At 30.2% G+C, this 15,832-nt stretch overlaps 1 protein-coding gene across 1 annotated transcript in view; it reads left to right on the top strand.

The window, feature by feature from the left end:
- LOC131842793 (signal transducer and activator of transcription 5B) overlaps positions 1-10,317 on the top strand; it is a 39,303-nt gene extending 28,986 nt beyond the window's left edge. Inside the window, exons 21-22 of the mRNA XM_059191364.1 lie at positions 8,484-8,607; positions 9,919-10,317. Of these exons, the coding sequence (XP_059047347.1) occupies positions 8,484-8,607 (124 nt within the window). The 3' untranslated portion in view covers positions 9,919-10,317. The remainder of the gene's footprint in view (positions 1-8,483; positions 8,608-9,918) is intronic.
- The last annotated feature ends 5,515 nt before the right edge of the window (positions 10,318-15,832 follow it).

The following is a 15,832-nucleotide window of genomic DNA, read 5'->3' as shown; positions in this document are numbered from 1 at the left end:
TGTGAGCGTATTGAGTAGGTCTGAGAATCGGCCAACATCTATTTTTTATCCCCCTAAATGTTAGGAGTACCCCTACATTTTTTTTTTTAATTTAAGGCAAAACAACGTTTGCCTGGACAGCTAGTATATTTTGTCTTTTATAGTTTTTTTTATTGAATTCTTTTTGTAACAATCGTAATATCGTGCACTTTAGTTTATTGTACATGCTCATTTACATGTTGTGAAATATCAAAATAAGTTTAATGTTCAATGTCATTAAGGTTGGAATTGTTGTGTCTAATATAGAATAGGATACAATCCTAAAATGTGAGATCTAAATATATCTAAAAGTATCGATAATAAATATTTAAAAGTATAGTGAGATCAATTCTAAAATGTTATGTTTTGAAATTGAAGTTTTTAATTAACACAGCGCCGTCTAGTCTCAGGCTAAATAGAGGTTGTGTTATGGGTACTAAACTATTCATATAAATACATTTTTTTTGTAAATACATACATAATATCCTAATAAACTCATGAATAAGAATGTTTGTACCGTGCGAGGAATCGCACCCGCTACCATTGCAAGTAAGGTTGCGCTAAACCGTTAGACTATGGAGGCCGTAGAAGATAGGTGTGGAGTGAAATAATTTTAGCTCAAAAAGTTATTCTATTATATGTCTCAAAATTAAATATTCTTTTATGGCTCGTCACCCATTGTTTAACAAAGTCTTCCATAAATTTTGAGTCTGTAGATCTATATACCATACCTACTTTTCATAGAGTTCACAAAACTGTGACTGCATCTCTAAAAAAGTATTTTTAGATCTCTAAATTTATTTTATTGTTTAGTGATTTTTAGAGAAGAATTCTATAATATTTTAGTATTGATCCCACTGTATCTTTTTAAAAAGAGAAGAATTTAATATGATTGTTAGAAATTTAAACCCTTTTCAAAGATATTGTAATGGTTCTTAAACACGTTACTATTATAAGAATTTTTGATGTTAGTGTTAATATTGTATTTATTAATTATACTAGCTATTCACCTCGGGTCCGCACGGGTGTACAGTATATGACGGAGGTCGATAAATATGTACATATGTTATACATATAAACCTTTCGGAAGAAATTATCAAAATTATAATAAAAACCGTACCAATATCGAGATCATGTCTTATACAGACGATGACGACGATTTCGCTTTATACTACTCATTTATTATTAGACTAAATTAAAAATATACACATACATGCTATATACAAGGATTAAATACAAAACAAACGCTAAATTTATCGTAAAGGATGAAAATAAACCTTCCGCAAGATATTGTAATTAAAATAAACCGTATTAACATCGACTGCGCGGTTTAAAAGTACTAAAATGACAACGATCTTGCTTTATACTATTTATATATTAATTCGTAAACTAAATTAAAAATATACATACATATGGCCATACTATTTTGTATGGATGATAGTGGAATGGTGCACCCGCCTGCACGGGTATACGCTGGCGGAGCATCAGTGGAGGAAAGGATCAGTATAAAATCATGTCACATGGAATTAACTACAAAAAAAACCGCTAGATTAGCAGCAGGTAGATGGTAAACAGATGTTGATGAACGGTAAACTAGCATTTTATTTCTAAATTATCAGTATTATTGATAGAGTAGACTGTTCATTAGCATTTATTTTTGTATGACTTAATAAAGAATGTTTTATAACACTGAATGAAATGTATGTATGGATTATTATTTGAAGATTGTATAATATGAAATTGTCTCAAAGTTTTATTGCGTAAGATTTTCATTTGTTTCATGAACTGGAATCAAGTGGGGAATATTAAATAAACTCAAATACACATGACATATGTAAAATATGATGTCATTTGATAACTTAAAAGTATAAATACTTAATTTTGTAATATAATGGAATCATTATGTTATGAGTTAAGAATAATTGTACTTGAGAATAAATATAAAAACTTTTTTTGTCCTATCAACAATCCGGTCCATTATTTATTCCAAATAGTCGAAATATTTATTAAAATATAATAAATAATAAGTGATTGTCTTGGTAAATAAAAAAAAATTAATTGCCATGGCAAGTAATGATAAAAGAATTATATTCCGAAACGTTTTTGCCAGTTGTTTTACCAACGAAGTGAATCTTAAAACAAATATTTATGAGGTTTTTATATTGTAACTATTGAAAAAATATTTTGAGCGATAATAAATATATTGTAGTGGTTTAAAAAGCTGTTATAAAATATCAAAATATAGTGTAATGGTTTAAAATCAATTGAACCAGGGTTGAAGCGAATTTATACGTGAATTATTGATAAAAAGAAAACGTAAGGATTTTGAAAAAAAAACTTTTATCATGAGTATAGGTCACTAACATGTTTAAATATGACTACTTTTGCGGTTTCTTTTTTATACCATAGCACAATAAAAGTCACAAATTTACATATTTACGATTTTATGGTTCTGCATAAAAAAAAATATTGTATACGAGTATGTTAGCGTAATTATCGAAAAAAAAAATTTTTTTGGCCCTTTTGAGGAGTGAGTGTATTTAATTTTTTAGGCCTCTTGGTCTTATAAACTAATTATCATCGAAATAACATCGATTACAAATAAATCGTATTTTTGGAATATTAAAATCGACTTTTTATGAATAACCGGTAATTTCTTAAAATCTCTATTATGAATGCAATTTTATTTACGGTTAATACACTAGGGACAATGGTAATAAAATCAAACGTGAACAAGTGTAAAAAATCTATTTTGATGAACGATTTTGCATTTGATTTTTTTTTTTATTATGAGAGATATAAATTTGTACCAGTTTACGGTCTCAAAACCACAAGGTACAAAGTACCAGTAGGGCCTATTTATGAGTATTAATCAACGAACCAAACGTATACATAATGAGTATTACTAAAATTATACATTATTAAATTCATATTATTATACAAAAGTTGTTGGATTATTGTAGATAGAGTAAGAAATGCGTCTCATTCGTAAACTGAGAAATTATTGCATTCTATTTCTGTATTGAAAAAGTATTTTTTTAGATTTAATACCGTGTCTCCGCTCATTCACCTCTTGTTATTAAATGTCTAACAAAAATTGTAATTAAAGAGTCAACAGACGGCTCTAAAATCAATGACGATATCCGCAAGTCTGATATGGAGTTTAAACTCAACTTCAATTTCTAATGCATTTATTGTAATAATTTGAAACATAATTATGATTAAATCGATAACAATACCAGTTTTTTTTGTTAAAAATGAAATATAGAATTGATAGGATGAAATTATATAATTTAAGGATGCGAAGGTGTGAAATGTATCTCTATAATTGGACCACTTCGATTAGTATCCATAAAAGATGGGAAGAGTTATAGTAGGCAGGCGTTTTATATACCGTCGTGTGCAGGTATTATTATCCATATTGTTATAAATTCGGGTCCACATACTGCATTTCCTTATTAACTATAAATGTAAGATATTTTTACATGTTACAATTATTACATTTAAAAAAATTTATGTATAAAAAATTGTAGATGGAAATGTTGAATCTGTGTTAAATTGGCTATGATTGATTAGAGGGAATTCGGGGACGTTAGGTTAATGTGACATATTTGACAATTATTTTTTTTCTTGCCACATTTACTTGTCATGTTTTAGTCAGTTCCTGCTTGTTTCTTATATATATATATATATATATATATATAATAATAATAACCTCAGGACTATTCATACAGCGCCATCTAGACCCAAGTTAAGCTAGCTAAAGTTTGTGTTATGCGTACTAGATAACTGATACAAATACATAGATTTTTTTTTTCGTAAATACATACTAATTATACATAGAACCACCCAGACCGATACAAACAGTCATACTCATGAATACAAATGTTTGTGCCGTGCGAGGTACACCATCGGTAGTAAAGCGGTGTGCTAAACCGCTAGACCACCGAGGCTGTCATATATTACAATAAATAAATTAATAAACGACTAATTTTAGACAAGACGCAGTGCCATCTAGTTCTAAACTAGGCTGAGTGCTATACACTGAATAATTGACAGAAATATATATCTAAATACGTACATAGTATATATATAGAAAACACAAAAACCGATACATACAATCTAATTCCTGAATACAAATGTTTACGTCGTACGGGAACTGAACATGTGATCCGATATTAGAGGTTGGAGTAGGTAGAAGGTAGAGATAGGACTTTGTCTCCAAAAGAGTAAAATTTTTACTATTTCTCTCTACCTTTAAACTAATATATTTTATATTAACCTCCGATTAAAACACACGTTTTTTTTTATTCAACATTTTGTTCTATATTTTGTTATATCTTGATTTCTATCAAAAATGTAAAGCTATCCTTCGTTTACATGTGTAAGTGTGGTAATATATAATATTTTTGTCTTTATATTAGTGCACCGCCAGACTTATAATAGATAACGCCGCAAGGTATTAAGTCCGTTATATGTACACATTGGAGTAGGCGTGTTCTTTAGTGTAGACCGCGAATTGGGAAACGTTGTGTAGGACGCCCCGCAGCTAGGTGGAGCGACGACAAACGTAGGGTTGCGGGTAAAAACTAGATGAGAAGGGCTGAAGATCGTGCCCAGTGGCGTGCCTTGGGACAGGCTTATATCCAGCAGCGGACTGCAGTGGGCTGATGATGATGATGATGATGATGATGATGATTGTTGTATTAAAATATAGTAATTGAGGAATATATTTAATATGTATATGATAAATGTAATCAACAGCTAGATAAATAATAAATATGACGTTGGTCTATAAAAAGTATCTATTATACCACAATGATGATGTACACATTGTTTTTGTGCATTAAAGTTAAATAAATAAAAATGAAATAATAGTGTGGTATATTATTGTTATCAAACTGTCGCGTTTGCAACTTTATGATTATTAAACAAACAGGACTTATAATGAATGAATACAGGACTTAAAGTCTCTATCACGCGACTTAAGACTTAGAATTAAAAATGTCCACGAATTCCCGCCAAAAAATGTATTTAAGAAACAAAACGAATTATTAAATGTGTAATGATAAGTATATGTCGAGTTTTGATGTAAGTTTTAGTATTAGAATGATTGTGACTAACTGGTGTTGTTTAGAAAATCATTGCGCTGATTTCCCATACTTATTTTGAGTGCTGTTCAAAATATGTTGATTTTGAAATTTTATACAATTTTTGTTTCGTATATATTATTTTATAACTCGGTGCTAAGTTCCATCAGTCCAAGTACACAGTTTTGTGATTATTTTTGTATTAATAACCGGGTTAGTTTGTAATGGTATTTCAAGTCAAAAGTTAGTATGGTGGTAGTAATTTTTTTTATTTATTTAGGTCTGCAAACAGTAACACTTTTGTACATGTGTCTTTTTGTTAATTTTTTGCGACTGTGTCACACGCAATGTTTATTACTAATTACTATAATTATAATATGCTACCTCAGGTGAACTCATGTGTTGGTGATTATTTAAATTTACACTACTTTAGAAAACTAAAAATTTTTAAATACCAAAATGTGATACAGAAGTATGAAACTAAACCATATTCTCTGACGCATACAGTGGAAATTTAAAAGTAAACTATGAATTTTTACTTTTAAATTCGTCATTTATCCTAGCAGTTTTTTTTATGGTTAATGAGGATGCTCGCCTAACGGTGTATGCTGACGGGGCACCAGTAGAAAAGAATGGCATGAGGATGAAGTTTGGTTAGAGAATCGTGACGAATGCAGAAATGAACCTGTATAAACGGTTTTCAGGGCCTCTTCGAGGTCGACTCAACATCTTAAAAACTGATTAAAAAAATATTAACTATAAATTTACTTTTAATAATAATAATCTATACATATAAATAAAATTGGAGTGTCTGTTTGTAATATTGAAATAACCGTTTTTTACTACATGGATGTGAATATAAATACGGTATATATACCAAAATCCCACTTTTTAAGATTTTTGTCTGTCTGTCTGTCGTTCTGTTTGTTCCGGCTAATCTCTGAAACGGCTGAACTGATTTTAACGGGACTTTTTTGGCAGGATTGGAAAATTAGTTTTAGTTTCAGGAATACTATTACTACTAGCTTTTGGTTTTATGTACCATTCGATTACTGGCCTTGTGTTTTATAAATTTAATTTAAAACAAATTTTGTATACAAAAATCATATTTATTTAATTAATATGATAAATGTTATGATAAGTCCTATTATATTTGACCAATTGAAGTCTCTTGTTACATCAATTTGTTTGAAGTCAATTACTACTAAATATATATATATCTTTATATATTATAGAAAAAAAAACGATTGGATTTTTATATAGTTTATTTGAAATAGTAATTATGTTATACTTTAAAGACTTGAAAAGTTTTTTCTCTAGGATGTGACTGTTATATTCATAATTTTAGTTAATAAGTCAAATTTTGGATATCATTGTGTTCCCAATGCACGGAAACAGTACGAACCGGCGGCCGTAGATGAGAATAGTGTATCTGACAATTTTAATTTCGCAACACAGCCTATTTTATTACATTATTTGTTCAAGATATACATCCCTTTAAGGTATGAGATCATTTCTTTTGAATTGTCTTGTAAATTTATTATAGTAACCTTTTTTGTCGTTATTATCCAACAATTGATACGTCGATGTTTATAATGTATCGAATATTAAATCTTGAATAAATGTTCAATATATGTCCCTTTAAGATATGGAACTAACTTGTTTTCAATTATATACTGTTGTTTTGAATTGTATTGTAAATTTATTTAAGTGATTTTCCGTGTATCGGATCCAGTTTTAAATTACTTTTTTATCTCTATTATCAACGAATTATAAATAAATATCTACGTTATCGAATACTTGACATCGATGTCAAAACATCGATGAATATTATATCGGTCATCCCTAACGCGCGGTTTTTGAATATTTTAAAGTTGTAAGGGTCATTTGTAATGTCATTCTAATAAGAGAAATTGTGATGTCAGATACCAGTTTCTGTCGTACGGCCGTTATCATATATTAAAGTTTTGACATATACATGACAATGTTATATGTTGTTGCATGTTTAATGTAAACAAATATATGTGAAATAAAAAGAATTGTGCTGTTATTTATTATAAAAAAAATTGTCTTTGGACGGGGTTTTCGATGTTTTCTTAAACAAGAGTGAGATATTATTATAGTTAATCGGATTTTAACATGAATTTTATTATAAATGTATTTGCTCCAGTCAGCTCGTGACCACGGCTAGTGCAGCCGAGTCGAAACGTCTAGAAAGGACTTGGGACCTCGGGGTCCCATTGACACAGTAGCAACTCTGTGGGAAATTTACAAAGTAACCTTTATGTACAATGAAATTAATCGTGTTAAAACCCGTTTAACTATATTAATAATCTTTACTAAATGCGAAAGTTTATAAACAAGCAAGAGGGAGTTTAAATTAGGAAATAAAAAAGATTTTACAGTCGTTCGTGTCTGTACCCTCACCTATTTCAGCCAAGCAGCTTGCTTCGTAAGCTGTTTCGGTTGTAGGGTATATGGCAGTGAAATTACAGGGTATGTACCCTATAAACTTAATCCACAGGAATGACAACGCTTGACGTCTTCCACGAGGTTCATAAAAAAAAAAGATTTCCGTAGTGCTGTTCATGTACATAGGCAACGGTGACAATGTTTCGTGTGGGCCGTTAGCACGTACGTCATTCCTCTTTTTTAAACCAAAGACAATTTTTTTCGTCCCATCGCGAAAATGCAACACAGACGGTCGTTATTAATTTGTTATCTATTATTCTATAGTTTGAAAACCCTTTTGAATATCTTATTGGATATTATCATAGACTAACAGCTTTTTTTTGTCTGTGCTGTCATTTTGGCGACGGTTACGTCTATAGTTATAGGTTTGTTATTTTTTATTTCGTCTAACGACCGTCTATATTTGTCTAATGTGTTGCATTTTCTTTCTTTCCCGATCGCCGGATGATGCTGCTGCCTCCGACACATACACACATACAATTTTCATTAAAACATCAATGTACGACATTTTACACAAAAATTACAAACTTTCGTTAATATAATTTATTAAAAAATATATCATTTAACTAAAATGAAATCTGATCAATTTTTATAATTAAATGTAAAACATTTTCAATATTTTCACATAAATGATTTTGCAATTAAACTAACTATTGTTATTAAAAAATATGAACTTACAATGAACAATATACTTGCAAATGTAAACTACACAAACATACAATTACACGATAAAATTAAAAACAACACAATAAAATGAAAAATACACAACAAAATCAATAATGTTACACTACAAAATCAACATTTACACGTAAAAATTAATACCAATACAACAAAATTAAAAAATACACAACAAAATCAATAATGTTACACTACAAAATCAACAATTACACAACAAAACAACAGCTACTTTGGATCAGTGACGCCTGCGCCGACGGAAAATACATTTATGAGCACCGACCTATCGTTTGAAATGAGTTCCATCTACGCTGAAGATTTTGACAACTTTATGTATGACAATGTGAATTAAGTAAGTATTCATATAATAATAATAATAAATTCTCAGGACGATTCCACAGAGGCATCTGCTTCCTAATTAAGCAGAGCTTGCATTATAGGTACAACTGATATAAATATATATATATTTTTAAATACATACATAATATATATAGCAAACAATACCAAACTGATACGAACAATCATACTCATGAATACAAATATCTGCACCGTGCGAGGATCGAACCCGCTACCATCAGATTAAACCGCTAGACCATCGAGGCCGTCAAATGATATAGATGTACTGTGATATAGTGATGCAAATCAGCACGTTCGATAGTAGATTGTGCCAGTGTACGTTTTGTATAACGACACGTAGGTCACGCAGTACCTCATACATATAGTTTATGTATGTAATTAGTGTAAGCTAGAGTAATTCAAGATGTAACAGTTAATGTACAAGTTACACCCTACTGTGTGTGTTTACTCTCACCACCGCTCCTGTCATCACAGTACTATATCATTTGACGGCCTCGATTATATTTTATATATACTAATATTATAAAGCAGGAGAATTACGTAGCGCGATAATTACAGGAATTCAGGAATTACTTGTTCAAAATTCTCATTTAAAATTTCATTGAATGCAATATATCTCATTTACCGAGGAAGTTTAGATGTTTATTTAACTAATATAACAAAAGAGCAGACGATCCACCTGATGGTAAGTGGCAACCGTCGCGTCCTACACATTCATCCTATGCACTGTCGTTCTAAAGGACTTAAGATGTGACAAATTAAAGCACTTGGAGGCTGAATTACTTTAAATGAACAAAATAACATAAGGTGCACCCACACGGACGGTGGCTACCGACGTCTTTATAAATACCTCTGAAGAATATGAAGTAATGAGACTCTATTTTGTCTGCCTATATACTGAGTAGCAGATTCTGAACAAATCATCCTCAAGGATTGTGTTCAAAATAGAAATAATCTTTAGTCAAATAAACTTAATATAAGCAAATCTAAATGGCGATTTTTTTTTATTCTACATCTCATTAGAAACGTCAACAGCTCATCTCGGGAATGAGAGAGATACTTGCGTGTTGATTCAGAAAAGACATCTAGTTAACTATAACCATTATTACCTCTTTGTCTTGTTTATTGTATTATATATTTTTTTTTATCATTTTGTACATAATTGTATATGTAATTGTATTTTCTGTGAGAGGAACAATAAAGAGTTTCATTCATTCATTAAAAATTAATATACACTTGAATATTATTCACAGGAAACAAAGTTACATGTACTATATGTTTTACTTGATTTTTATTTTATTTTCAGGTTTGACACATTACCTGTAGATAAAGTAGGTATTCATTTATATTATTTTTAGTTTTTCGTAGTATACAGTTATATATACTTCAGTTGACATGAAAAGAGTAGCATAGCCTAATTTTTAATATTATATTATACCAAGTAGGTTATGGACAGTGACGTAACAATAGAATGGAATTGTGTACAAAATATCACGTGGTCGGGACCTAGAGGTCCCCTAATCAGATAGGCCGTAAGCACAGCAAATAAAACAAAATTTATTAATCAATTTAGGAGACTACAATGTGAAGCCTTTTTTAGATTAAGGGAAGACACCATCCCGTGAATCTGCCATAGGCTTCAGATAGTTACGCCACTAGTCTACCTTTAGTTTTTTCTGTTTAAAGAAATGGCGGGAATTACACTCTGTGAAATATGGCCTACTGTATTTAGATTTGAAATTCAAATGTCTTTATAAAATTATAAATAAATTTTTATGTGAGATTTTATACAGATGTATCATGAAATAAATAAATAACGCAGAAATTATATTGTAATATTTTATGTTTTATAAGAATTTGTAAAATAGTGCCATAGATAATTAAAAATTTACATTGAAATATCGCAGATTAATTTTTATTCAAACCTATTTGTTGTGCATAGTACACAGTAATTAACACTACGTGTTATAAGAGTTGTCCCCTTATGACTTTTTGATCAAAGTTGAAACTGTTTAACATGTATTATGGTCTGAAGAAGAGTTTTACATTGTTTTTAAGTGAGGGGACTTTGTGCAGGCGGATAAAACATTCGAAATGTATAAAATATTATAAATATGTACACAATATATAGACAATTTCGATTTATGATATTTCAAAGTAAATTTTTATAATTTCAAACTTTTATTACACTTGCTAACAATAAGATGTATGTCTGTTATATTGGAAATCTATTCAAAATAACTTTATATATAATTTTTTCTTGTAATGATATGGTCCCTTTATCGTACTACTGTTGGACATGAGACCCTCCTGTCTACATACTAAGTTAGTCTTATGTTTAAACTTTCTTTATATTGGGTTTTGAATTGGTAACTTTATTTTTTTTAAACCATAAATAAAAAGTACTTAAATACTTTTTGATAAGCAAGTGTCAATTCATTTATTTTCTGTACCTAAAGTTCTAAAAACTTAGATATATTTTTTACTAATCATACAGTAATTTGTGGTTTTTTTTTTAATATCTTAAGTATAACAATATTAAATAATAATTATTGTTAATATTGATAAATGGATTTATGAATCTTTATTTCTTATTATTAATTCATATAATCAGTAAAAATAATTATTATTGTGTTAGTTTAGATGAACCTACGCTTTATTATGTCCAGGAGATATTTGAATTTAGAATACTATCTTATTGTTTTTTATATTGCGTTTTATGGCTCTCGATACCATGTCCTTTTGAGTCCGCAGCTATTTTATTTATCTGTGCTATATAAAATCCCATTTAATTGGGATGAGTGCCATTTTTCCGAGTTTTTTTAATTAGCAGCATATATAACTACATATAATAAAATGCACTAATTGCACACCATATTTTAGTAATAATATTGTATTAGAGTTATTTACTACATTTGTATTGTAAACCTTATAAATATGTAACCAAAGTTGAATATTTTATATATTACACAACAGAATATATTTATAATAATGATACAACATACCTAATATTACATTTTGTCTTGTAATGTTGTAACATTAATATTATATCGTGTAAATTTTTATTAAAGCCGTCAAAATATAAGACAGGGTTCAAAAAATTACAGCATCCAGCATTTCCTACTGAATTTTTAAGGGAGAGGGATATGTCTGACCTATTTTTGCACATTTCAGACTAGCCCCCTGTGGTTAATTCCTGGTGAATTCAAAACAATGGGATCCATTCTATAAAAAATATTTATGTTTGCACATGTAATTAAACTAACAAAAGATTTTAGATTTGTGATAGAAGTGGCCTTGTGGTATTCGTAAAAGATAATTGTTTGTTCTACGTGATTATGGGTATAGACATATTCAGGGGAGGGGGGCATGTACCCTAACCCTTGTATCATAATTGTAAGTAAGCACAGTCGCCTCAAGATATATATTTTATAAAAATCACTTCGCTTAATAGCACAAATTCTGTATATAACCTATATAGAACATATTTACATGTACGCACTAAAATACTTACCCGATCCACTCTAATTCAACTGATATTACGACGGTCTGAGCCGAGGTCCCAATTCCTAGCGATGCTGATGTACTTGGTCGATGGAAAAACGACTTGTTTAGTATAAATAGTTTATTTTGTTAATATAATATTACGAATGTACAATATAGTTTTTTGACAATATATATTTTTCATCTTAAAGCGGCGATCGAGTGAGTAGTGATGTGCCAGTGTCACCAACAAACTCCTCCTCACAACACTATTACTAGATTGTGATGCCCAGACAACTTCTCAGTTGTGATAGTCTTGGTCCTGGTAGTCCTTTAGTGAGTAAGTCAGCTTCCATCGTTTTTGTGTCCATATATTTTACTTGGATCACTCCCTCTTTAACACTATCACGAATAAAGTGTAGTTTTAAATCGATATGTTTCGACTTCGATGTGATTATCGGATTCTCACTCAACTTTAGTGCAGCTTGGTTGTCATTAAATATTACAACAGTTTGTTGCGAGATGCCCAAGTCTTCAAATAGTCTTTTTAAGTAGATTGCCTCTTTAGCAGCTTCAGACAATGAGACATATTCAGCTTCGGCTGTTGAAAGTGCTACACACTTTTGTTTTCTTGATGACCAACTAATACATGAGCCAGCATATTTAAAGCAATATCCAGAAAATGATTTTCTGTCCATTTTATCTGCACCCCAGTCAGCATCTGCCAGTCCATATAAATTATTTGAGCCTTTCTTTTCAAATCTTAAACCAATAGTTTTTGTACCTTTCAAATATCTGAGAATTCTTTTTGCGCATTTAAAATGTTCTTCATCATAGCTATCATTGAATTGAGATAGATAACTTACGGAGTACATAATATCAGGTCTAGTAGCTACGGCGCAATACATCAGTGTACCAATCAAGTTTTGATACGGTAATTCTCGTTTTTTCTCTTTATTAGGTTTTAATGTCAAACCGGGTTCGATAGGTGTGACAGCAGCTTTACATTGTTCCATTTTGAATTTATTTAAAATAATATCTATGTATTTTTCTTGACATAATTTTATTGAATCTCCTTGGTAACTGATATCTATACCAATTAATCTATTTGGTTTACCTAAGTCTTTCAATTCAAATTTTGTGGCTAAAACATTTTTGATTGTGTTTAGCGTTTTTGAACATGAGTAAGCAATGAGTATGTCGTCTACATATATAGCAACTATGATTTTCACTCCTCCTTTCGCTAGTATGTAAACGCATGGATCTGCTTTCGATGGTTCAAAATGTAATGCTTTCAGTTCATTATCTAGTTTTATGAACCATTGTCTTCCAGATTGTTTTAACCCATATAGAGCTTTTTTAAGTAAACAAATCTTTTCATTATTATCAGATTTTAAATCTTCAAGCATTTTCTTAGCTTTATTGTATATTATCATGTCATTTTTATCTATTTCGTCTATCATAATTTCCATTAAATATTCTTCAAGACAGTCAGGAATTTTCATACTTATATTTTCATCTAATTCGCCATTTAAATAAGCAGTAGTGACGTCCATTTGATTAAGTTGTAATCCTTCTTGTACAGATAAACTTAGTACTGATCTAATTGAGCTTAATTTGGCAACTGGAGCAAATGTTTCATTATAGTCAATCCCTGGTCTTTGGGTAAAACCTCTCGCTACAAGTCTTGCCTTTTTTATTTCTGTATCATTAGGACACATTTTCTTTTTTAATATCATTTTATGATCAATGACTTTTGCGTCTTTTGCTTTTTTCATTATCTCCCATGTACCATTTTTTACATGAGCTCTGATTTCAGCTTTTATGGCGTCACGCCAATCCTCATTTTTTTCTTCTTCACATAGGTATGTCATTTCATATATATTTTCATTGAGTTCTTGTACATTATTCAGAACGTAATCATTATATCGCGATGGTAGTCTTCTCTGCCTACGCGATGTATGCATATTATCTTGATTAACTTGTGAAGTCTGATTGTTATCTGTTTCATTTCGCTCTTCATCACTTGTTAAGATCTCTATATTTGATTGTGTATGTTCATTAGGTATCTCTAATATTGGTGTGGAGCTGGTAGACGGTAAAACAGGTAAGTTTTTATTATTATTATTTATATTTTCCATTTCAATAATTATATTTTCATTTTTATTTTCAGGTAGGAGTTTTTCTTCGTTATTGAAGATATCAAAGTCATCACTTGTTTCACTTTCATAGTACATTTTATTTATGAATTTTACATCTCTACTAATATTTACTTCATTTTTATTTGGTATGTAAATTCTGTAGCCTCTTGAACTTTTAGCGTATCCAACAAATACTCCTTCAATTGCTTTCGGTGAGAACTTTCCCCTTCGTTTCTTTATCAGAACAAAAGCTTTTGTACCAAAAATGCGTAAATGATTTGCTGACGGTACTCGTCCCATCCATTTCATAAACGGTGTTTCTTGTTGTAAGGCTTTAGAAGGACTTCTATTTATAAGATAGTTCGCTGTGAAAATAGCTTCTGCCCATAACGAATTAGGAACTTTTGATGCTATAATCATGCAACGGGCTTTATCGAGTAGAGATCTATTTTTTCTTTCGCTTACTCCATTTTGTTGTGGCGTATATGGTGTCGAGAGTCGTCTCACGATGCCATTATCTTTTAAGAATTGTTCAAATTCTTTTCCACAATATTCTGTTCCGTTATCGGATTGTAATGATTTGATCTTTTTATTCCAAAAGTTTTCTACTTTATTTTTATATTCTTTAAATATTTCTAATACTTCATTTTTTTGTTTTAAGAAATATATGCAACAATATCTAGTATAATCATCAATAAATGTCACAAAGTATCTGGAACCAGCCAATGATTCATGTGGCATAGGCCCACAAACATCCGAGTGTATTATTTGTAGAGGTTCATTTGTTTTTATAGCTTCATGACTTTGGAATGGTAGCCTGGTCAGCTTTCCTTTTATACATATTTCACACGGGTCTAGTTTTCCATTTGTCAATTGTATACCTCTTATCAAATTTTCTTTGTGTAAAACTTTCATATCATTTTCATTTAAGTGACCTAGTTTCTGGTGCCACATAGCATTCTTTTCATTTTTTATTGCATAAGCTGTGTTATTTTTGTCACATTTTACATAATATAATCCATTATATTTTTCAGCAGTAAGTAGTATATCACCTTCATTGTTTTTTATTAATGCCTTTTTCTTTGTAAATAATACAGAATTACCTTTATCAGTGATCTTACTAACGGATATTAAGTTTTCAGATATATCAGGTACATATAATGTGTCAGCGAGATTGCATTTATCACCATCTACCTTAATTGTTACTTTTCCTTTACCTTTTACGTTAGCGGTGTGAAAGTTAGATGCCAACTTTAGCAATCCAGTTTCTGATGATAGGTTTGTAAATTTTTCTTTTTGATAGGTAATGTGTGATGTGCATCCACTGTCCAATACCCAAGAATCTGTATCAATGTTTTCTTTACAAAGTGATAAACATACATTTAATGTTTTTTCTGATTTTTTGTCTTTATTATAATTACTACTTTTATTATATTTATTGTACTTTTTCTTACTCCAGCAGCTTTCAGTGGAATGGCCCTGTTTGTTACAGTTTTCACATTTTATTTGTTTCAGATTTTTATTATTTCTGCTGTAAAATGCTCCATCGGATCTCTCTGGTTTGTTAACTTGTTTTCTAGCTTCACCTTCTTCGAG

This window comes from Achroia grisella, unplaced genomic scaffold (assembly GCF_030625045.1).
Source record: "Achroia grisella isolate CSIRO2021 unplaced genomic scaffold, CSIRO_AGI_Agris_v1 utg2471, whole genome shotgun sequence".
Taxonomy (NCBI): Eukaryota; Metazoa; Arthropoda; class Insecta; order Lepidoptera; family Pyralidae; genus Achroia; species Achroia grisella.
The sequence above is the reverse complement of the archived record's forward strand: the minus strand, read 5'-3'. Positions and strand labels throughout refer to the sequence as shown.